The sequence below is a fragment of the Alternaria arborescens genome (genome assembly GCF_004154835.1).
Source record: "Alternaria arborescens strain FERA 675 chromosome Unknown contig_6, whole genome shotgun sequence".
NCBI lineage: Eukaryota > Fungi > Ascomycota > Dothideomycetes > Pleosporales > Pleosporaceae > Alternaria > Alternaria arborescens.
Genome location: NW_021167861.1, coordinates 615835 through 639922, shown reverse-complemented (window position 1 = coordinate 639922; position 24088 = coordinate 615835). Strand labels below are relative to the sequence as shown.

General features: G+C 51.7%; 8 protein-coding genes across 8 annotated transcripts; 6 read left to right on the top strand and 2 right to left on the bottom strand.

Annotated features, from left to right (window-relative positions):
- Nucleotides 1–171: 171 nt before the first annotated feature.
- On the bottom strand, nt 172–450 carry AA0111_g3442 (hypothetical protein; the record flags this gene model as incomplete). The annotated part of the gene is made up of 1 exon (XM_028649327.1): nt 172–450. One exon carries the CDS (start codon nt 448–450, stop codon nt 172–174), a length of 279 nt encoding a protein of 92 aa, XP_028508745.1.
- A 1571-nt stretch (nt 451–2021) lies between these two features.
- On the top strand, nt 2022–2627 carry AA0111_g3441 (hypothetical protein; the record flags this gene model as incomplete). Its single annotated transcript, XM_028649326.1, has 2 exons — nt 2022–2028; nt 2086–2627. 2 exons carry the CDS (start codon nt 2022–2024, stop codon nt 2625–2627), a joined length of 549 nt encoding a protein of 182 aa, XP_028508723.1.
- A 1584-nt stretch (nt 2628–4211) lies between these two features.
- AA0111_g3440 (hypothetical protein) lies at nt 4212–4981 on the bottom strand (the record flags this gene model as incomplete). The annotated part of the gene is made up of 2 exons (XM_028649325.1): nt 4212–4347; nt 4404–4981. The coding sequence occupies 2 exons, from the start codon at nt 4979–4981 to the stop codon at nt 4212–4214; spliced, it is 714 nt and encodes a 237-aa protein (XP_028508724.1).
- A 1895-nt stretch (nt 4982–6876) lies between these two features.
- On the top strand, nt 6877–13169 carry AA0111_g3439 (hypothetical protein; the record flags this gene model as incomplete). The annotated part of the gene is made up of 2 exons (XM_028649323.1): nt 6877–12457; nt 12505–13169. The coding sequence occupies 2 exons, from the start codon at nt 6877–6879 to the stop codon at nt 13167–13169; spliced, it is 6246 nt and encodes a 2081-aa protein (XP_028508744.1).
- A 473-nt stretch (nt 13170–13642) lies between these two features.
- Nucleotides 13643–17548, top strand: AA0111_g3438 (Ribosomal RNA-processing protein 12; the record flags this gene model as incomplete). The annotated part of the gene is made up of 2 exons (XM_028649322.1): nt 13643–13705; nt 13757–17548. The coding sequence occupies 2 exons, from the start codon at nt 13643–13645 to the stop codon at nt 17546–17548; spliced, it is 3855 nt and encodes a 1284-aa protein (XP_028508743.1).
- Nucleotides 17549–18563: 1015 nt separating this feature from the next.
- AA0111_g3437 (hypothetical protein) lies at nt 18564–19712 on the top strand (the record flags this gene model as incomplete). Its single annotated transcript, XM_028649321.1, has 1 exon — nt 18564–19712. The coding sequence occupies one exon, from the start codon at nt 18564–18566 to the stop codon at nt 19710–19712; it is 1149 nt and encodes a 382-aa protein (XP_028509076.1).
- Nucleotides 19713–20651: 939 nt separating this feature from the next.
- AA0111_g3436 (hypothetical protein) lies at nt 20652–22370 on the top strand (the record flags this gene model as incomplete). The annotated part of the gene is made up of 1 exon (XM_028649320.1): nt 20652–22370. One exon carries the CDS (start codon nt 20652–20654, stop codon nt 22368–22370), a length of 1719 nt encoding a protein of 572 aa, XP_028508991.1.
- A 644-nt stretch (nt 22371–23014) lies between these two features.
- On the top strand, nt 23015–24009 carry AA0111_g3435 (hypothetical protein; the record flags this gene model as incomplete). The annotated part of the gene is made up of 2 exons (XM_028649319.1): nt 23015–23084; nt 23144–24009. The coding sequence occupies 2 exons, from the start codon at nt 23015–23017 to the stop codon at nt 24007–24009; spliced, it is 936 nt and encodes a 311-aa protein (XP_028508737.1).
- Between the last annotated feature and the right edge of the window lie 79 nt (nt 24010–24088).

The following is a 24088-nucleotide window of genomic DNA, read 5'->3' as shown; positions in this document are numbered from 1 at the left end:
TATGCACAGTGGGCAAAGCATACCAACCGCACATCCGCCCAGCCTAGTCCTCCAAGTGAGCATGCAAAACGGCTCGATCGTAAGGCTCATGTCCCATAACGCCATATATGCATACATGTTTGCAGCTAAATTTACATGCGAACAGCACATCTCATTCCTGTTTCTTTGCATCTATTCATAACCCTTCATAGCCTCGCCTGCCCTCTGCTCGATGTAGTATCCGGGATCCGGTCTCCTCGCGGCGCGCATTTGCTCCTTAGTCATCGCGCTCTTGACTTCTTTGACATCAACCAACTCCTTTATCCTCATGATTTGACCAGCGACGGACTGTGTTACGGGGTGGTAGACGGTCGTCATGCGTTTGCGGAGGCCGAGCGCTTTGAGTACACCTTGCGTCTTCTCAGGCATGCCAATGCCGGAGCGCATGAGTGTTATCCGGAAATAAGACATTGTGGATATGTGACGTGGAGGATAAGTGCTTTCGAGAGGTTTCGGCGCGTTTGCGAGCGTGGATAGAAGTGGTGGGTGACGGGTTGTGGCGTTTGGTGTGTATTTGGTGACAGCGCAGGGGTGGGATGGGCTGGCGAGATGTCAGATTAAAGTGCAACGAATGCCTTGAACAGCTCCGCCTACCGTCTGTATGGATGGATAGCGTCGACGCTCGCCTGCGCGCTTGCGATTACTGTCGTCAGTCAACTTTTCGGACTTTGAAGATATGACGCCTGTCCCGATGGGGCTTAGCTCGCCGCGGAATGAAAACCAACATCCTTCGACGTTCGTACTCCACCCTATTCTTCGTACATCTCATATGTGAGATGCTCATAGTATCATGGCCAGCGGACGCCGCTAAGGAAGTGGCGGTGAGAATATGCTGACAGGTGTAATCGCTACTCCACGCAGGCGGCTTTCCTTCCGTGTCTCTGGAGACGGTACCTACTGCGAATTCCCACCCCCATCGCAGACATGCATTGGTTTTCAATACTCGGAAGGTACCGCACGCATATAGTCTTCAATATTGTATATTTGACAAATGGGATGCAATGCCTGATACATCCCTTAACTGCATCTACCCGCTTACCTGCACGACCCCAGCAATTTAGTTCTCATGAAATGACACATCGGCAGCATCCCTCCCTATACGCCTCTAACAATCCGAAAACCCAAGATTCAAAGCTTTTGTCCTGCCTCCAGTCGAATCAGGAGCCTCCTTGGAGAATTCACTTTTCCATGCCGGATTGGATCTATTGTCGTCACCAATTTTCGATGTCTGCATGTTTTCACTCTTCGTCGATAGTTTATTTCCCTACTATTCTCATCTTCTTGCGCGATCTTTTCTATTCTAGAGTCTCCGATCAAGACATATCTGTAGTTTCAACTCTGTCTCGCTAAGACCCTTCTACACTGACATGTCTGATCTAGGTATAGATGTTGCGGGTGAATGCAAGTGACCGTGACCTGCATATCAAACGGACATCGATCGGGAAAGGCATTTGAAGCGTTAACACTGAGGACCTGCACCACATGCACTTGGCCTAAGCTCCTCCACCAAACGAGGAACCCAACTACGGCACTATACTTCGATACTGAATGTATCACGACGGTCCCCACAACCCGGTTTGACCTGCTGACGGCACGAGGCGTTGGATGTCGCTGTCTCTTTGTTGGCTTTCGGGAAGTCAACACTCGAGCAGACGAAATGAAGTCCATGTTCCGTCGGGGAAGGAAGCCAACATGAACAACGAACTCTTGATTCAGATGCATTTGTACCGTTTGAACGGCTCTTTTGACCGCTTCTCTGCGTATCAGAGGTTATATGGGTGTATAGCGATATAAGAAATGATTCTGGTTCCTACTGTAACGACTTCTCCAGAAAAGTTCCCGTTCTTAGGTTTCTGATCACCATTCCTGGAATACGTCGTACAATCCTACAAAGAAGGTCACCTCCAGCAGAACATCTCTTTAGCTACATTCTATATCCAACCAGAGCTTATCTTCGGAGACGCATCGAATCCAGTGTCACCATGACAGGTAAACTTTCAGATTATCGCAAGTTTTTCCAAAATCATATACTGATATCAAAAACAGCACTATACACGCTCACGCAGCCCCATTCTATCTATGCACCATCTGGGTCAACCTCTGCCCCTACCGCCTGGCCAGCTCAAGTCTACCGCGTGCACCGCACAAGCTCTCAGACTCGATACTCCTTCTCCACAGGCTTCAGTTCTAAGAACCAAACCACCATCGTCAACTACACCTCTGCACTGTCTCGATTTGGCCTTGCCCACCTCAATCAGCAAACCAACATCTCCTCTCCCTTCATCAGCGTCTATGAAAACCTAGCTCACGCAGAAGCAGTAGCCAAACACTTTGGTGAGCGGTACAGCGAAGACACGTGGGTCGTTACGGTGGATCCGGCCCACTTTGCTCGGGGTCCAGTGTTTCGTGCGATGGACATACTAAAGGACAGTTCTGGTGGTAAGGATGCAAATGCCGAGTGGTTACATTATGGGGAGTATCTGGTCATGTATCGCATCCCACCCCAGGCGATACGCGATGAAACGCCTATTTGCCGGGGTGCGGATCAGCGGTGGAGAGCTGTCGGTGTTATTGGCGGTAGCAAGTAGGTGTGGTGGTGGATAGCAATACTGATACGACCAGATGGTTGGAGCGTACTTCAGCTGCTTACCAGGCTCGGCTACGTCGGCTCGCATTGTCGAATCTATTTTCCTTTTTCTTTGAGATGGTCGTTGGTGATTTTGTTGGAGTTATGTTTGCTCGATAGTCCACCTCCTAATTTTGGCTCTCACTCTCGCGAAAGCTCGTTACAGCTTCCAGCCGTTCGAAAGCCTGATTGAAACACCAATCGATCCCACTCCAGAGTGCGTTGATGCCTAACCACAGCGGAAAGTATTCAAACCCATGCGTTGGCTCTTCTTCAGATAGTAAAATTGGTGCAGTGATCTTATAAGCGGCAGGAAGGCTTTTCTGTCGTAGCGATGAACGAGAGTTCTTGTTGCGTCGTTGAGGTGATTTTGGAAAGAAATTAACCCGAAGCTTTGAGTGCGGATTTGGCGATGGCATGGTGGGGACGAGTGCGCTGTGTCGGATGTCGTTGTCAGTTATGAAGTTTAATAATAGATTTTGAAGATATGGTGTATATGAAACCGCCCGTAGTGTGGGTGACAAGAAAATACAAAAGTCTAAACCCAATAGAAGCACAGGCGCGTGTTACATGAATTTACATTGTTGGTTGCATCGAATAGCTCTGAGAGGGACTGCGTAGTGGCTGTGATGCGTGAAGTTTGGTATTGGTTCACAGGTCCACGGTACTAGTTACCGCCCCGAAAAGTATCATACGTGTGAGTTGAACCGAGCTCCCGATACCTTAAACTAATCAAGGCTGATCTCTCAACTCCTTGGAGCGCCCCTAGCCTTGGACCCGAGCATTGTCGCCACGTGCCCATCATCGCTTTGCGCTGCCTGTATGGCGTTACGAACATACCACCTAGCGCAGACGACTAACACGAAGGCCATCAGCGAAGTGTCAGACACGTCGGTGGGCCATGCGTTCACGAGGAGATATGCAACAGCTTTCTCGTCTTAGCATTCAACTCAAGACAGACAAACGAAGTTTACCCACGTCCCATGGCGTACTCAATAACCCTAAATAAATTTCTTACGGTATGAGAATGCTGACGATACCTAGGTATATAGAATTTGTAATTAAAGTAGCTAGTTGAGTGACTTGGACTTGGGCTCTTTGGCACTATACTGGCTTATCCGCATCTGCCAAATCGCAGCTACACCGGCGAAGAATCTGATTATCACCATTTGCAAGCATAAACCTGCAAGAATGACTCCTTTGCTGAGGTTTGCACTGGAGTTGCTATTGCTGCCTGCGAGAATACCACCCTCTGTAGCCTGGACGAGAAAATAGATTACATCGCCTCCAACAAAGATCCTTGTGTCCAGACATAACTGTCTTGGCTGAAAAATACTTGACTAGGAATATGTCTGTAGCGCCAAGCTTTGTACATGAAGTAAAAATTCGATAAGAAGCTATCTATCCCGTTTCTACTGAAGGCATGCAAAGTTGACAGAATACGATCACACTCTTCTTGATGTGGCCATGGATCTAGTGCTCCATCTGTGCAGAACATGGACCCACCAAAGGATAGCTCTTTACCTCAACCGAGATAGCATGCCGCTCAAGAATGGCAGCCATCTTCAACCATATTTGTAAAGCCCCCTCGTGTGTATCGCCCAAACAACAACTCGCCAAAGAGCACGCTTGCCATGACCGTAAATAGAAATCCGATATTGTAAGTCATGACAGCAAGCATCCTAACGAAGTATTAGTATTGCGGTCATTTTTGCTACAGTTTTCGTCAAAGACATACAGAACATAGCCAATCAGTGCTCGAACAAATTCTAAAGCAGCGCTTATCCCATCTTTTCTTATGCTCCAGGGTGCTTGCCCTATCCAGAAACTCTTTGGGGATACGTGTCGGTGTCGTGTGAGGCCAATTTCCTCAGCCTCTATTAATCGCGGTTCTGCTGGACTCAAGGGCTCGATCTCTTGCCTCTCTTTATCATCCATGTCAAAAGGCTGCTGTCGTACGGCACGGCTCCATTGTCGAGCGCGGCCACGAACATTGTGACCGAGCTTCTCCCTGTTAGGTATGGAAGGCAAGGTGCTCTTAGTCTCGTGCTGTCCTCTCCATTTCATCTCCAACTGGCTTTTGAGCGCACTAAGGAATCGGTTGAAGATACCCAGGAAAAAGAGGAAGAAGACAGTCAACACATAGGTTGTCGTTGTTGTCGTTGTCCATTCGGTGAACCATAGGGTGACATGCGTACTGCTCGAGAAGGTCGATGCCATTCCAGCCATGCCCATGGCTGATATGGAAAATTGAGGACTTGCGGCTGGCATGCGATGTGTATGAGCAGAGGTCGAGGTTGGTGTTGACACCCCCATGTTCATCTCCATCATTGTATCCGTATGGCTCGATATTGAGACGTCATTAGTTAGCCTCTATGGGCACCAGATACCAAAGAAAGAGTTGAAGAGACTGAAAAGGCCGATCCTGCAGTGCGAAGGATATGTCAACTGTCACGATGTCAAAGAGAAAATCTCTCGGTTATGGACCACAATTAAGAGATGCAAAACGATGACAATCGCCAAGATCGCTAGGAACTATGATACGCAGATGTATGCCATCAGATGAGCAGATTTGAGGGCATAGGCACGCTACGGCCCGCAATGCGGATTCGCCACAGTCCGTTTTTAGATTCATCGCAATGGTACTTATGGGGCTTGATTGCGCTGTCTCTAGGATTTCATGTCGCTACGGTGTCGGCCTTGAGCTGATGATGGGTTGCAGATTTAAGCCATTTACTAGAATAGTGTCAGCAGGCTCTGCCAGCAAGGATCGTCAAATATCCTCCGATATAAAAAAGCAATGTGAACTGTTCCGAACTTCGTATGACCGATCATGACGTCTACAGTGCATGTGTCTCTGTCGCAAACCAATTCCCTGTGTAGGCAGGCCTCTGTTAATACTATCAGCTTGAGACCAGATTGCAACACGTCCGCCAACGTTGCAGATCTACACATTTCTCTCACACACATCAGGTTCGACGCAGATCAAGGCTTCTAGAGCCTGGGTTTAGTAAGGAAAGTCTCCCAGAGTCCAGGTAGATAGGCATGCGGCCCCACTGATACTCCTTTTTAAGACGGAAGATGTGAAGTCGCAGAGAAATTCGCCGCTCTCGGGCTCCAATGTTGCGATCCGCTATGTCTAAATGGACAGCTGTCTCGGTGTTTCGATGGTGGTACAACGGTGTTAAGGTCGGCCAGAGAGGCGTTCACGGTCGTGTGATGAGGAGCTGTGGCCGCTATAGCGAACCCTTAACGGAAAATGCCACTAGTGCACCGCCATACTGCCCTGCCAAGACGCGCATGTTTGCGGCGTATGCAGCCCCATCTGAGGTGGCTCCACCGGCGCGGTTTCATCTCGTGGCTCTGTGCGTGGAGATCGCATGTTGACGAATGTGAAAGGCAGAGGACGCAAGGGGAGACGAACGAACAAAGATACGCAACTCGTGTCATGTAGGAGATATATCTAGCGTGCTCGGACCGTCGCTTGATCTGGAATGAACGTTGGCCGGGTGTGGAGTGGAGTTAGAAGCCAGGCGCCCGTGCTTTCGAAGGTTGGTGGCCCAAAATGAAGCCAAGACAGGCGGGAGATGTGCAACAAAGGTTATTCACCAATTAAACACCGGCTGTAGTTTCCCCTGCTTTTCGAGTCCGGATACGTGGTTGCGAAAACGGTCAGATTGTCAGATGTAGAACGTGACGGAGTCAAGGGCCGATGCAAGTTCACGGGGAAGATGCACACATATTGGGCGCATTGACTTAGAACGCGTCGATGTGATGATGATATCCAACACTCGAGGCCAGGGCCATGCTGGCGATGATACGAAGCCTGTGCCCCGAGCGCCATGCATGCACGGCTGCTACCGAATGGCGCAGTCAAAGTTATCAACATTGCTGTCTACGACGAAACTTTTGTTTGCTGTACATAATTTCTTCTGACACGCGACCCTTTGCCCTTGCACTACCAAAGCCACAGTGTAATAACGCTCGCTCTGCTTCAACGTCGGACGTGCCCCGCTGACTGTAATAAGGTTCTGGACAACATCCCCAGATTTCCCATCGGTAATCCCATCAGGGGCATCCTGTGCAGCGCACCCATCGGCACCCGAATCTGAAACTCTCTGGAAGAGCCCCCGAAACATACAACCTACCGTCAACTGCTCGTGATGCTCTGTCGCCGACTCCCCCCAATATAGCCCGACACGTCTGGTGCCATGCCGAGCTGGAGACCGCTCCCGCGCATCGCGTTCGCAATATGCATATACCCCTTCCAGCCCTCATCGCCAGCCGACCTACCCCTCGAGATCGGTGACGAATTGTATATAATCGAGCAGGGTGGCCAGGATGGATCATGGTATCGAGGATACTTGGTGGCGCCGCCCTCGCTGCTGGCCGGCTTGACGAGTGTGAAGGGCCAAACGCTCGAAGCACGCGTGTTCTCTGGCATATTCCCACGGGCATGCGTCGAGGTGCGTGAGGTGCTAGGAGAAGGCAAGGACACGGCGAACCAAGAAGCTGCGAACGATTCAGGGCGTGGAAGTCAGTACGCGCATCCGACTAACGGCATCGTGACGCCCACCGAAAGCACACGCGCGACCTCTCCTTTTGCAAAAGGCTCTGGGCCCAATGCGCGACGAGCCTCGAAGAGTGACACCGTCTCTGTGCTGCCCTCATCCCTGACCCGCCCACTGTCACGGCGCAAGTCTGCCCGAAAGCGCGCTGGCAGCACCCATTCGCAATGGACCTCCCGCGAAGAACACCTCCAGCAACTAATGCTTCCTCTCTCACCGATATCAGACCCGACCGCCCCCCGACCGCCCGCGCCCGTGCCCATGCTGAAGATTGGTGATGAGACGCCTACATCAGCCCAAGAGCCATTGGTCGACGAAATCGCGTCCTGCCTTCGAGAATGGCATTCCACAAAGGTACACGAGCTGCTGCTAGCACGCAAGTATGGTTCGTTGGACAAGATGTCGAGGCTAGTGAACCGCCTGGACACGGCACGCCGCCAGCTGTTGCACAAGGTGCTCACGGCCAAAGAGCTGGAAAAGGTACGCGAAGCGACCGTCTGGGACCTCGTGGCGGGCAACAAGATGCTCTGTGGGGATGTCATTGTGCGCAGCCCCTCGCAGCGTGGCCGCATCCTGACGGGCGACGACTCGGCCATTGAAGTTACGAAACTGCAGTCCATGATGAGTTTGCTGGACAGCAGACCAACAGCTCAGGTCGATGAGCACAACCTACACCATTTGTTCGTCAGTCTGAAAAATGTGGTGGGGGATGTCGTACAAGGCGCAGCTCAGATCAGCATGTACCTGTGCCTGAAGGCGCCGGGGTCAGCACCACAACCACTTTCGGAGGCGTACTCTTTTGATTTGACTGGGCGAGACGGAGCAGCCGTGTCCTTGAGCGGCGACAAACTCCGCGCATTGCTTGTAGACCTCAGTCTGACCGACATTGGCGACGGCGCAGGATCAGGTACTACCTTGTATCTCGTCTTCAGGCTGATGACAAACGAGCCACTTCGTTCGGCGACAACAGCAGCAGCAGAAAAGGTAGGCACGAGCAAGGATACAGCACCAAGCAAAGGGTCTACAGTGCAGCCTTCCCAACAAGGCAGCATCAAGGGTGGAAGGCGCAGCGTGATGTTCGGCTCTAAGAGGAAGGAATCAACCAACTCCCGACACACCGAATCACGGCATACAGATTCTTCGGACGAACGCCGCCGCCCAAGCCTTGAACAGACTCGATCACAGAATTCCGATACGCGGCCAGGCTCCTCAGCAACCGCAAGCACACGAGCCCGGGCTCTCTCTCGAGACCAGAAGACACTCAAGAGGTCTGTTGCAGTCGGCGTAGTATCTGTGAATCAGATACTACAGTCCAAGTCAGAGGCGGACCAAACCGTCAGGATGTACAGCACTGCAGTGGCTGGAGAGGACATCTTAGAGAGTGATGGTGGCTGGGACAGCGTGTTGCCAGAGCTATACCCAAGCGCCAGTGGCAAGTACAAGTTGAGCGCGCACATCAGCCGACTTACCATACACCTGAAGGCCTTTGTCCACGCCGATGCCGAGGGTCTGATTGAGAAGATCCCCACCATGTTGCACAACATCAGGCAATGTCGGAAGATTGGATTCTCAGGTGCGCCAACCAAGCCACGCAGTGACATCTACCTCACGCTTGTCGAGCCTTTCCTCCCAAAGAACGCGTTCCTGGCCCACCCGAAGACTGGTACCGTTCCGCTGGTGCAGACCTCTCCAATGACTAACCTCCAGCTCACGATCGAGGTCCGGAAAAGCTCTGGAGAGCGCATTGAGGGGTGCATTTACCCTTCAACTAACAGCGCAGGCCATACAGCCTGGCGCACCACAGCAGCCCAGCGTGGCGAGGGTTGGAACTCGACAATCCGTCTTGCTATTGACCCCCAGGACGTACCCGGATCACACTTAGTCATGAGCGTTGCCGATGCGCCAGGATTTCCATTTGCCCTTTGCTGGATGCCTCTTTGGAATCAAGACGCCTTTGCTCGTGACGGCGACCATGCTTTAACGCTGTACAGATACGACGAATACACATCGGGTATGATTGCCGGCAAAGGTGCATACCTTGGTCTGCCATGGAGTGCTAAGAAGAAGGACGAGCATGTCATGGGCCCCATGGCATCTGTTCATGTCAAGACCTTCCTGTGCAGTACACGATACTCTCAAGACCCGACTATCTTGGGTCTCATCAAGTGGCAGGAGCAACCGCCAGGAGAGCTTGTAGGACTGTTGCGCCGCTTTAACTTTGTTCCAGAGATAGAGATCGTCAAGCTGCTGAGCGAAGTTTTCGATGCCCTGTTCGCCATTCAAAGCCATTACGCCGGTAGTGACGAATACGAGGATCTGGTCTTCAATGCCGTCGTCATAGTACTAGGCATAGTACACGACAGACGCTTCAACCTTGAGCCTCTGGTGGACCAGTATGCGCGAACCAAAGTGTTCCATTCTCTTGTTACTTCCTGCCTGATGCAAAGCCTTGGTCGACTTCTCGCCAAACCTACAGACTCCGAGATTTCTCGACGATTGCGCGCCACGTTCAAAGTCGGCAAACTCATCATGAAGTTCCTGGTCAACGCACGGGAGAAGCAGAAAGCGAAAGAAGAGAGCATTGGCATCAAGGATCGGACTCAGTTCAGTAAAGAGATGAAGACCCTCTTTACATCGCTGCAAGCGCTGATGGAAAATCCCTCGCCTGTTCTCATCGGAACCAAAACCCTCCTCGTACAGAACCTTCACTCGTGGCTTCCCGAACTTGACGGATGTATGCCGGCCACAGAGGTCTTCAAGCTTACGGCAGGCTTCGTTGACTCATGCTCCAAAGTACAGGGAAAGCTGATTCTCTACAAGCTTCTCTTAATACATCACCTCTCTGATCTTCAGATCTTCAGGTCTCCAGACGTACGTCGCCTGCTTTTAGCAAGTACTGTCCAGTGGTTAGCGCCGTACTGGGGTAGAGTGGAGACTGTCACCGACCAATGGAAGGATCAAGTCCGTCTCTGCTGTTCTGTGGTTGCGTCGCAGGTTGAAGAGCTAGGAAAAGAAGCTTGCGAGTACATGCCAAAGCTCGTAGACTCATACCGCGCAATTCAAGCCACCCCTCGGCCGGCTAAGAAGACACTCTCGCTGCTCTTCCCAACGAGTTATCCATTCCAATCACGAGCGGCGACTGCCGAAGCTCCGTTTGACGAGGCAATGGCCGAGATATCAGCTGTGCTCGCCGCTATGTCTAGCCTGCCTATCCTCTTACAGCCCGAGCTGCCCAAGGAAGAATCAGCAGAGTTCCTCTTCACCACACTGCAGGTCTACATATCGATTCTGGATTGCGAGGCTTATCCTAGCTCATGGTTGAGTGTACACATCTACCATCATAAAGCCACCATGCGTGCATTAGAGAAGCTTTTCAACATTCTGCATGACTCTTTCCTCCCACTCCCTGACGAGGCCGATAGCTTCAATACAGAACTCTGGCGAGCTTTCTTCGATGCGCTGTTAAAACTCGTCGGTAGCGATGCTCTCGCGCTTGAGACTTTTCCAGAGCAGAAACGACGCGCTGTGTGGAAGATTGCTGGCGATGTTCGCGAGCATGGCGCCGACCTGCTACAACGTAGCTGGGAAGCGATTGGTTGGGAGGCCAGCGCGGAAGATCGGGGTCAATACGGGCTTGAAAAGATGGGTGGTTTCCAAGTGCAATACGTGCCTGGACTTGTGGCGCCTATCGTTGAGCTCTGTCTCAGTGTACACGAGGGCCTTCGCAGTGTAGCCATTGAAGTGCTGCAAACGATGATTATCAGCGAATGGACGCTCAGCGAGGATCTTGCTCTTGTACAAGCCGAGATGATCGATTGTCTGGACAATCTCTTCAAAACGAAACACTTGACCGAGGCGGTTTTGCAAAAGCACTTCATCCAGGAGCTGGTAGAACTGTTCGAGCCTCTTGCTCAGGATCCGGAAGAACCATTGCTAGCAGCTTTGAAAGACCTTATTTCGACCATAGATGAGCTACTGGACCTTCTCGTTGCTGTGCATAGCACCGACGCAGCTGGTGAAGTCTTCCACATCATGGACACTCTGCATCTTATGGAGTTCCTGAAGGACATGCAGAAAGAAGATATCTACATCCGTTATGTGCATCAGCTTGTGGAATTGCAGGTGGATGCAGGAAACTACACGGAAGCAGGCCTTGCGCTCAGATTACATGCCGAGCTTTACGAATGGGATCCGAACTCGACTGTGGATCCGCTGACCGAACCCAACATGCCGCCGCAGCCTGCGTTTGAACGTAAAGAGCAGCTATACTTCCAGATGATCGATCACTACGAAACCGGACAGTCATGGAACAATGCGTTAGCCGCCTACACGGAGCTCGCAGCCCAGTATGAACACAACATATTCGACTTCGCCAAGTTGGCTCGTACACAGCACGCTATGGCAAAGATTCACGAAAGTATTGCAAAGGGCGAACGTTCGAATCCACGTTACTTCCGCGTAGTATACAAGGGTTTAGGGTTTCCGCCAGGACTTCGAGACAAGCAATTCATCTTTGAGGGATCGTCCAACGACCGGTTGGCATCATTTACGGATCGAATGCAGCAACAACATCCTTCAGCGCAGATCGTCAACCCAGGTGGAGAGCAAGACCTCGAGGGCCAGTACTTGCAGATCTACCCTGTAAGCCCACAGAAGGACCTTACTCATCCAATCTACCAACGGGCGAAGGTGTCTCAATCCGTCAAAGACTACTATTTACTGTCTCGTCCGTCGCATTTCACATCAGCATCTCGTCGGTCGCCGTCTACCGTCAACGCAAGAGATGCAGCAGCAGAGAAAACGCTCTACACTACGGCAGAGAGTTTCCCTACGATTCTGCGAAGAAGTGAGATAGTAGCTGTTGGTACAGTGACACTTACACCACTGCAAATGGCCATTGAGCGAACCTCGCGCAAGACTGGGGAGCTCCTTGCAATCGAGAAACGAATTACGGATGGCGATGACACTACATTCAACATACTGACTCAAGAACTCATGTACGCAGTGGATATGAATTCCCGGGACTGTGTTGCGAACTACCATGATCTGCTGCCTCCTCCAAGTGAAGAGGATGACGATGAAGATGGTGAAAACGCACGACGGCCCAATCCGCTGGAAAACGGCTTACGGGTGGCGCTGATTGACTACGCTCTGGTCATCCGTCGCTGCCTGTCGTTGTATGTGAGGCCTGCCCAGCAAGCCACCAAATCAGACCTCACGCAGCGTATGTACAGTGTCATTCCTACTTCGACTAGCAACTAACTATTTCAGGCTTCGAATCAGCCTTTTTTCGCGAATTGTCTACGCTACTCCCACCAAACATGGCACCAACACTACGCTCGCCTACCGGTTCGTGGCTCGCAGCAGCCACCTCCCGCTCTCAGATAGCGAGTCCGACGCCCGATGAGGCCCAAGTGAACGGCGATAGGGGAACGTCACCGGTTCTCAACGGTCGGGCTTCCCGACAAGACAAGAAGAGGCTCAGTCTAGCCTTTCTGACGAAGGAGTTCCTCATGGGTGAGCCCGAGAAGGAGAAGGAGAAGGAAAAGGAGAAGGAAAAGGAAAAAGAGGCCAAACCTGAAAAACCCTCGGCCGACGACGATGCGTCAACGACAGTGTCATCGCGAAGTCGCAGCAAGGAGACGCACACGAGAAACCGCTTAAGTCTGAGCTTCCTCAACCATACGCCAAGCTCGCCCCAACCAGAAGCGTTGCCGAGCTTCTCCAGCCAGGCACCGACAAACCGAAGCGACGCAAGCCTCCAGCGACAAGCTAGCCAGAAGCGGCCAGAAACAATCAAGAGCCAAAAGAGCGACAAATCGCTGTCTTCACGTACCGACAGCGTGAAGAAGAGGCTTAGCTTCATGAACATCTCGAAGAAGAGCAGTAAGAGCAGTGTCCGGGGACGCGTTGATGATACCCTGGTGGAGGAGTAGTCCTTTGTAATTTCTTTCACTTTTGCACATGCTAGTTGGCTTGACTTCGCGGCAACTCACGAGTTGTCTAATGCTTGTTTTCAATAGAGTAGGGAATATAGGGGGCCGACTGGCGATCTGAGGGGGTTCAATGGGCACATTCGTCTGGATACCTGCGAGGCACGCATATTTGTACAAGGTTGGCGATGTTTTTGTTTATACCCTGGTTGTCTTCGTGTGCGCAACAGCGCATGATACTTGCGGAAAGCTTGCGATTACAATATACATTTGGATCGACATGATGAGGCTCTGACATGACGGACTGCGTGAAATGTGAAGGTGAAAGAAGGCTCTTGGTGGAGCCAGTGGGGTTTAGGGCCGTGCAGGGCTATCGATAGCGTGCGGCAAGATCCCTGCCTTGTCAAAAAAGTTCGAGGCCAAAAAAGCGAAATGTTGCAGCGCAGCCGTCTACAACAACGCCAAAGTTGCCCGTCATGTCGCTCGAGGAGAGACTGACCAAGATCCGGGACAGCCCGAAGCTGCAAGGCCAGCAGCACGTATGTCGCATCTCCTTTTTCCACGCGTAGTCGTATCCTAACCCAAGTTAGACGCATGTCCTGCTCGCGGCCATTGAAGACACGCTCCGCCAGCAGAAATCAGAGTTCACCCCGACGGCCTACTTCGCAGCGCTGCTGTCGCTGCTTGGCCGCCAGATCACCGAGCAAGGAATTGCGAACAAAGACACGGCGACTGCGACCATCTACCTCCTCGACCTCGTCACGCCCAACGTCCCCGCCCCACTGCTGCGAAGCAAGTTCACCGACATCCTCACCAACCTCGCGCCCGCCCTCACAGCCCAAGATGCCGATGCGCCGCTCATCCGATCTTCAATAGGATGTCTCGAGTCACTGCTGGTGGTCCAGGATGCGCGCGCATGGGAGCTGCCGCAGACGACTATCAGCCCGCGCAGAGCTGTCGCAGGCCTGTTACAAATCTCTGTCGACCACAGGCCTAAGGTGAGAAAGAGGGCGCAGGAAGCACTGAAGAAGGTGCTGGCGAACCCGCCGCCGAGCCCTGCTCTAGACCACCCAGCTGCCGATATGTGCGCTGAGACGGCCCAGAAGATGCTCAAGGACATCGCGGCAGAGGCGGCAGCCAAGGCGCGGAAACACAAGGGAAAGAAGGACGTAGACAACAAGGACCCCGACTTGATACATGCGCTGCAGCTCATCAAGACGATTGCAACTTCGTCTGGAGGCTGGCCAAGCAGCAAGATCGATGTACTGTGTGAGCTGTTGCTGAACATCTCCAAGTCGACCAACGAGTTCCTGACTATGGCTGCTTTTGAGATCTTCGAGGTCATCTTCGCCGGCATGGCTGATGAACTCGCCTCTGCTAAGCTTCCCAGGCTACTCGAGGTCATCTCCGAACTACAGCCCTCCAAGAACGATTCACAACTTCTTCCTCCATGGATAGCCGTCATCTCGCGCGGATACGAAGTCTCGGCACAAATCGAGCCCGAAGACACTTTCATGAAACTACCCGACCTGTTCACCATGATCGCCGAGTTCCTCACGTCCTCATCGCACAACATCCGTATTTCTGCCTCCGAATGCCTCATCTCCTTCCTCGTAAACCTTGTGCCCGACAGTGTTATCCTAGAGCCCTCAATATACGATGAGAAGACACTCGAGAAAGTCGCAAAGATTGCACAGGACCTGTTGAGCGTCAAATACCAGGCTGCGTGGATGGAGGTTTTCAGCGTCTTGTCTGCCATGTTCGAGACTTTAAGGTGGCGTTCAGACCCTATTCTGAAGCCTGTGTTGAAGGTGGTTGGAGACCTGAGGGGTAACGACAGCTTTGCTGGCAAGAAAGAGGCGGATTCAGTCATCTCACGGGCCATCAGCGCAATGGGTCCCGATGTCGTGCTGGACATCCTCCCATTAAACTTGCCGCGACCACCTCCAGGACAAACCGGAAGAGTCTGGATGCTGCCACTTCTCCGCGATTCAGTCCACAACACTAAGCTGGCACATTTCAGGACCGAGATGGTGCCGCTGAGCGAAGAGCTATACCAGAAGGTTATTGATCATGGCGAAAAAGAGAAGACAATGGAAATCAAAGTGTTCGAGACAGTCGTACAGCAAATTTGGTCGATTCTTCCCGGATACTGCGACCTGCCCTTGGATCTGGTTGAGGCTTTTGACCAGAGCTTCTGCGAAATGCTAGCGAACTTGCTCTATGGCCAGGCCGACCTACGAACGGACGTTTGCCGAGCTCTTCAGAACCTGGTTGATAGCAACAAAGCAATCATAGAGCTGGAGTCTGATGATGATCTACTTGCGCAGGCTCGGATATCCAAGGCCGATGCACAGAAGAACCTCGATCACCTGGCGGGTTTTGCGAGCAACATGCTTGCAGTCCTGTTCAACGTTTACAGTCAGACCTTGCCACAGTACCGCGGAACTATTCTCAGGACTATCAATGCCTATTTGAGTATCATCCCCGAGCGCGAGCTCATGGAGACATTCGAGCGAGTTGCGTCTAACCTTGAGGCCTCACTCCCTGAGCCTGGCTCTCAGACGCAGGCAGCTAAGCAGAAGCAAGAGACAGGCCCGAACAAGATGCCACCGATGAGCCATACCCTCATGGATCTTATTATTACCATTGCCCTTTACCTCCCACGCGATAGTTATCGCTCCCTCTTCCGCATGGCAGAGATCATGATTAACAGAGAGAACGAGCCGCAGTTACAAAAGAAGGCGTACAAGCTCATTCCCCGTCTCGCGGAGTCGGAGATGGGTAAAGCCGCTCTGAAAGACCGTAACGGTGAACTGCAACAGCTGTTGCTAGGAAGCGCGGAGAAAGCATCAACCCCAGCCCGTCGCGACAGACTTAATGCACTGTTCCAAGTCATCGAATCTCTACCTCAAAGCGATCTGCACTTCATCCCAGCCATTCTTTCCGAGGTAGTCATCTCCGCCAAGGAGACCAACGAGAAGGCGCGCGAGGCGGCCTACAACCTGCTTGTCGCCATGGGTGAGAAGATGGCAGAAGGAGGTCAGGTCGTGCAAGCTAAGGTGCCAAACATGCCGGCCGATGCGCCAACCGTCGAAGCCTCGCTTGAAGAATACTTCACGATGGTCTCGGCTGGTCTGGCTGCGACTACACCCCACATGATCTCCGCGTCTATCACCGCCGTCACTCGCATCCTCTACCAATTCCATGCCCAGATTTCCAAGGAAACCATAACAAATCTTTGCGACCTGATGGACATCTTCCTTCAGAACCCAAACCGAGAAATTGTACGCAGTGTGCTTGGTTTCGTCAAAGTTGAGGTCATCTCACTACCAGAATCGCTTGTACGACCACGTCTGAATACCTTGCTCAAGAACTTGATGGTCTGGAGTCACGAACACAAGGCACACTTCAAGGCTAAGGTCAAGCACATCGTCGAACGAATGGTCCGGAAGTTTGGCGTCGAAGAAGTAGAACGCGCCACACCCGCTGAAGATCGCAAACTCATCACCAACATCCGTAAGACACGCGAGCAGCGCAAGAAGAAGAAGCAGCAGGCTACAGAGGATGGCGAGGAGCCGACTGAGAAGCGAAAGGGCAAGTTTGAGAGCGAGTATGACCAAGCTGTGTACGGCAGTGAAAGCGAAGAGAGCGACGGCGACTCAGAGGACGAATTCGTCAAGAGCCAAAGCAAGCAACAGCGGGGCGGTGCAAAGGGTGGAAACACGTACATCATCGAAGACGAAGACGAGCCGCTTGATCTACTCTCCAAACGCGCCCTTGGAAACATCTCTTCTACCAAGCCCCTGCGCCAACGCAAACAACCACAGAAGATGAAGGCGCGCACGAACGAAGATGGCAAGCTTGTTATCGGCGAATCTGATGATGAAGTCGAGACTAAGGGCAAGAAGTCCAAGAAGCAAGACATCGCCGAAGACGACGTCCTCATGGATATCGACGACCAAAACACATCCCTTGAAGCAGGTATCAACGCTTATGTTGATGCAATCCGTGGCCGCGACACAGCCCAGGCTGGCCAGAAAGGTAGACTTAAGTTCAGCAATAAGCGCACACATGAGGATGATGAGATGGACATGGACGATGATGGTGCAGAAGCAGATTGGCAAGAGATTCGAAAAGCAAAATCCGGCTCTGGAATGGGTAGGGGCGGTGTGAAGAGTGGAGGCGCTGGCCAGAAGAGTCAGAGGAGAGGATTAGGTCAGGAACGAACAAGAGGCGGCAACGTCAGTGGTGGAGAGGGTAGAGGAGGAAAGGGTAGAGTTGAGAAGACAAAGAGTCCACGCGGTAGAGGTGGCGCTCGTGGCGGTGGCTTTAGAGGAAGGGGAAACGGCCCAAGTGGCAAGTGGAGTGGTCCCAAGTAGAATGGTCCCAAGTAGAATGTGACGAGAAGGCAGTTACCGCAGTAGTAGGACAAAAAGGGAGAGGAGGCGTTGAGGGGTAATCACGATCTTTCTGCCAATTGAATATAGATATCCCATGTTTCAGCTTCACGCTTTTCTCGAAGAATATGGGTCCAGAAGCCAGCGACGCAACCGCGAACTCGGTCGTCGGTAACGTCGGAGTGCGAACCCGATGTGGCTACCAGCATGCTTGCAGGAAACTCCATCCCGCCAGGCGGTGGAGACTGCTGTAAGACGTCGAGATTGGACACCTCTGTTGTTTTACAGGCGGCGGGTCTTATTGTGTTGCCGACTACCAGTAAAGTTAGGGCGGAGCAAGGTACATCATCGGTAAGCTTTCTCCACATACCGAGCGGAATCGCGCTATTGCGGGGTCAGCCGAGTGTTGCAGCCCTGCAGTGTGCTTGCTACTAGCTGGATGTGTCTCACTCTTCCTTGTCAAAACACAAGCATCTTACCCTTTTTGATGACTCCAAAGAGCCTATTGGAGAACAGTGCTAATGCAGATGGTAAAGATATCATAGTTGAGCAGGTAGTGTTGCGTTTCCCCCTTGGTGGAGCTACGCGCCCGGCATGAACTAGGATACCTGTAGTATCTCAAGCACCTTTTACACCGCGAGTCGGAGGCTTGATTGCTGTCGGAGACAAAAACCTGCCGCTTCCGACCTGATCCGAAAGCACATAGCGGAACATGAGCTTTACTGACCATTCTGTGATAGGCGGAGTACTACAGGTCTCGGGGTGTCGGCAGATGGGAGTGTGGAGAAAGTACGTATGGTCAGACGATGTTTCGCTATGCTTGAATGAGTAGGTCGATGGGTACATAGAAATCCACGTGTGGATAAGTGTTTACCTGGTGAGTATATAAAGGTTGATGTGCCGCTTTACACCAAATCCTTTCCATTCTACTACTCGCCCATAGCCGTCCTTCCCGTATACTTCAACCTAAACAGCGACCATACAAGCATCGTCCATAATGGCGACCACGGCTGCCGCATCACTCCCCATTCTTACACGCAATGACTCCGCTATACCTTCTTCTTCTCTTGCCAAGTCAGAAACAAAAAAGTCCACACTACCACGCGTCCGCCTCCCCGCCGGCGCACCGACACCGTACCTCCTCCCCTCACACACGGGCGAGCATATAACAATTCCTGGCACAAAAGCAGTCTTCCGAATTATGTGCTCGGCCGCCGAAACCGACGGCACCATGAGTGTCTTCGGCCAAGACGGTGTCCTAGCCGACCCTCCAGGTTTCCACTACCACAATCATGCCCACGACGTATTCATGTGCACAAAAGGCCGGTTGAAGATCTGGGCTGGTGATAAATGTCGGATTCTTTACCCAGGTGATTTCGCGTACGTCCCACCGGGCGTGGTGCACCAACCACAATTACTAGACCAAGGCCCAAATGAATCAATGGGTCTGGTAACGCCGGGAGATTGGGTCGACTTCTTCCGTTTCGTAGGAGAGGATTACCAAGGCGTACTATGCGACGAGTTCGACAATAGGAATACGGGAGCAGTCTTTGGACCCAAGATACGTGAGATCAAAGAGCGGTTCGATGTTGTCTTTCAACCTCAGTTCCAGGGTGCGGAGGTGGCAGATTTCGAGGAAGGAGAATGTGTCCTGCCCGAGGTTCAGGAAGCGTATTTCCTGAAGGCGAATACTGGGCCATGCTTCTTGCTTGAGGGAGTTCTGTCCAGGCCGTTCATTACTATGAAGCAGAGTAAAGGACCTTCGGGTAACTTTGCTATCACGAGTATTGAGTCTGGGAGCGAGTTGGAGAACTCAGTGCTGAGCAAGGGGTTTATGTTCGAGAAGGTACATCAGGTGTATCATGTCCTAGATGGTGCGATATCGCTTACGGTGAATGGCGAGACAGGACATTTGGTCAGGGCGGGCGAGACGGCATTTATACCGGCAGGCACAGAGGTGGCACTCGAGTTTGTGGATAGGTATGTGAGGTTCTGGTCGTATGCCAGTGGAGACGGACTAGAGACATTGATTGCAGAGGCCGGAGGCGCTTTCGAGGGAAAGATGGTGCCTGATGAGATAAGAAGTGTGGACGCGGATAAGGTCCGCGAGGCCGCAAAGCAGTTGAACATCAAGGTCAGCATATAGTTGATCTTGCCATACTCTCGCCTGAGCGTGGAGAGATGGGCAGGCGTTGGCTGTTTGTACCAGCGATTAGCCGCTAATGCAAGAACCCAACAAATCTGTCTGCAGAAGGAAATATCCACATGCATGTGCTGCATCCGAAGTACTAATGTGTTGATACAAAGCGAACACCTCACTCCTGGTATGCACACTCCCTCTGATCTACTGCGAAAGTGAAGGTGGCAGCTCTATGACTAGTCTCGATCTAGCTAACATCTTTGAGCTAGAGATAGCTTATATAAGCCCAATTCAAGACTAGTTGATGCTACGTCAGTGTGGTCTGTGTGATTCGATACAGTGCCTTTACCCTAGCACGCCAGGGTTGTACACTTATGGAAGTCGGTAACAATGACAACACACATCGCAGCTGATGACAACATCTTTGCGGGAAGCGGCAGCGACAGTGATAATGAGGGTGGTTACAAACCTCGCCCTCAATTACCGCAGCCGAACGTCAATATGCGAAGTTTGGCGAATCTGATAAGTATTTTTAAGCCTAGATGAATAGACACAGATGGCACTGCTAAAATTTGTCAGAGGAACTCGACAGCGGCGTCATTGACGTTGATCCACAATATCAACGTGAAGTTGTCTGGACAGGTGAGCACATCCAGTTTAGTCATCACAGAAGCACACTGACAGTGATAGCCGAGCGTATGACAGGTCTGGTCAATTCTTTGATGGGTATAGTCTCTAAGCAATGTCAAAGCCAGATCAGCTTGCTAACGATCGTATAGAAAACTATTACATCCCGCCCATCATTCTGAATAAGAAGTGGAGTGCTGGCACGGATGGTAGTACACCACGCGATACTCTTGTTTGTGTGGATGGCAAGCAGCGTCTGTCTTCTATTAGGGCATTCGTAAAGGGCGTGATTCCTTGCCATGATCATAAAGGCGAGAGATGGTAGACAGCCCAAACATTGTCCTACAGCGACTCACTGACAGTCTTAGGTGGTTTTGCAAGACTCCTGGCACCAAACACAAGAGAGTGCTCCCTTTGGAGACGCAAAAGATGTTCTTGGAAAAAGATTTTGTCGCCTTCCAATTCACAGATCTTACTCAGGAACAAGAAGAAGATCTTTTTGCTAGAGTGCAGATGGGTGTCCAACTCACTGTGGCCGAGAGGATGCGCGCGAAGCAGGGCCCATGGCAAGAGTTGGCGAAACTTTTCGTGGATGATTTTCCGGCTATCTACGGCTTGATGAAAGACCGAGCCCGAGCAAAAGACTTTCAAATCACCTTGTCTTGCTTTAGCCAAATCATCGAAGTCAAGCATCCCACTGCTGCAAATAGTCTACCAGTTCTAAAGACGAACTACAACGCACTACCCAAACTATTGAGCAACACTGGCGCTGTAGATGATGCCATCAAATCACATCTTGCGAGCGTCTGGAATACTCTAAGAGAACTTATAGAGCGAGATTCAGACACTTTTACAAATGCTGACAAGCATCTGAGTGGTGTGCAAACGTTCGCGCCCATCGAGATGGTAGCAGCAACCGTCCTTATCTCGATGTACTCAGAAACACGTAACAACGAACTACTGCTTGGCGATATCAGAGCTCTTCGAGAGGTACTTCGTGAGCAGTTCAAGGACCTTCGCTTGAATGCGACGGTTTGGAAGTTTGTCTGGGACTTCGTCGAAAACCTGGCGGCCATCCGAGGCGCGGTAGATGGCACTACGGTGGATCGAAACCATCAGGATCAGGCCTCAAAGTCGATGTCTTCTGGCGCCGCGAAAGCAACAGCAACCGTGTCTTCGTCACCTTGCCTTCCAAGAAAAAGAGCAACATCTGCGAAAGAACAAGTCTCCACCTTGCCACCGCGGAGTCCAGTGGAAGTGAAGAAAAAGCCACAATCACGCATCGCCACGTCAAAACGAAAGCGAACTGGTCCCGCACCTGCTTCCCTGGCTCCAGCCTCAGACTTGTCGAATGTAGCTCCGCAAGCATACCACCAACACCACATACCTCCAACGCAATTGCAAGACCCACAGAAGTCCAACGTGCACACCCCTTTCACAAAAGAGCCTGAAGATCTGCAGGTCCTAAAGACTGGCATCTCAGGATCTAGTGACTATTGTACATCAATAGCTCCTATGCAGCAGTCAACACATCTCTGTTCAATACCCGATCGTATTCCTGAGATGGCCCAAGGTTCACACAACGCTTTCGCGATATCACAATCTCCAAACATGATATCACGTCATCCTACAAGTCGCGGTGCGTTTGCGCCAACTCACACAGACAAGCAGTGGGAGGGTGTCATCGCATCCCCAGCTAAGGCTCCAGTCGCGCCAATTTCAAATAAGCGGAAGCGAAAAAGCGTTACACGCCCTACCTCTGTCCAGTGCAAAGAGGCCATCGATCTGACAAGTGACAACGAGCTCGAAGAAGAACGACAGAATCTTCTATCCTCTTTCAAGGCCAAACCTATTCCTACAAAGCAACCTTCTGCTCCAGCCACACCCGCAGCAAAAGCATCCACTGCTCCGACGCATCGTGATTACGTGGTAGTGCATGATATCGATTCCGACGAAGAACTGGCAGCTGCAAATAACCCTTATGAGAAATTCCAGAATAATCCTAGAGCAGGACTTTCTAGCTCGAGAGGAGGGTAATGGCGTAGGGGCCGCATCAACAGAGCAGGTCTGGGGGCATTTTCATTTATTTTGGCTTACATCTTAGACTTCTAGCATAGTGATACCCCATTTAAAGTATATATATGAGCATGTTGTCTACCTATATCTCTTACTATTGGCGTGCATGCTGGGAGGTCGTAAGCACTAGCTGGTACCTACCCACTGTGTAGTAAGCACCTCACGACATAACACACTCGCGCTGGTAACCCCGTACGTTGCATCAACATCGCCTTCACACGCGGACATCAAACTATGAATCACTTTCGACTTGTAGATAAGACCCGAAGGGTTAACGAGACGCGTCCGATGGAAGACGTCATAGCGCGCTTTCGACCTCGGCGTTTTCGCGACAAAAGCACCGCGAACGGACCGCTCCGTCAACTGGTACGTACGTAGGCCAACTATGCTCCCGATCCCAGTGGGAGGCGACCAACAGGATATCCGCGGAGTCTGAGACTACATCTCTATCAAACGAACAGCCGCAACAAAGTACGCGTCCCGGACCAACGTCAAGGGGCATCATCTATATCTTGTGCCATATCGCAGACCATCTGTTTGCGCTGCTGTTGTACGGATACAACTTCGTCATACCCGCATCTTGTGAGAAAACAAAGCGCATCAACATGGGGAAGTCTTTCGACCCGTCCAAGGATATTGGGAGCCTAGAGGGGAAGGTCATCTTAGTTACGGGTGGTACGTATCTCCCAATGTCTACCAAGCGCTGTCATACCATTGTTCTAACCTACAAGCAGGCAACGCTGGGCTAGGCAAACAAACCATTGCATACCTCGCTGCCCATAACCCTACGCGCATATACCTCGCCGCTCGTACCGAGTCCAAAGCCCGCGACGCTATCACCGACATCAAGAACAGCGTCCCAAATGCCTGCGAAATCGTACATCTACCACTCGATCTGACGTCCTTCTCTTCCATCGCAGACGCAGCATCGACGTTCAAGAGCCAGGAATCGCGACTTGATCTACTCATTAACAATGCTGGTATCATGGCGTCCCCATATAGCACGACCAAAGAGGGTTATGAGATACAATTCGGCACCAACCACATGGGCCACGCGCTGCTCACAAAGCTCCTCATCCCGACAATGCTAGATACAGCAAAGCAACCCGGCGCCGATGTCAGGATCGTGAACCTGAGCAGCATGGGCGAACGTCTTGCCGTATCCAAAGGCATTGAATTCGACCAACAAGCGCTCGAAAAGGAAAACACATGGCGTCGCTATGGCGCCTCGAAATTAGCGAACATACTCTTCGCTCGCTCCCTCGCCCTCGAATACCCTACGATAACATCTGTGTCTCTACACCCTGGTGTTATTCTAACAGACCTCTTCAATAACCTCCGCTCGAACGTATTCTTGAAGGTCGGGCTATGGATATACGGACTAGTGGGCATGATACTGCCAGGTCATTACCAGGGCCCTGAAGGTGGCGCGTTGAACACGACATGGTGTGCCACGACTGCGAAGGACCATCTGGAGAATGGCGCATTCTACATGCCTGTAGGAAAGAAGGGCTCGGGAAGTGGACACGCGAGAGATGAGGGGCTGCGGAAGAAGTTGTGGGAGTGGACTGAGGAGGAGTTGAAGAAGCACGGGTATTGATCTCGAATGTCTTTCAGGTTAACTGAGTACAGGGAAGGAGATGGGAACTACGCCTGCTTGCGATAACACTCTACATTTC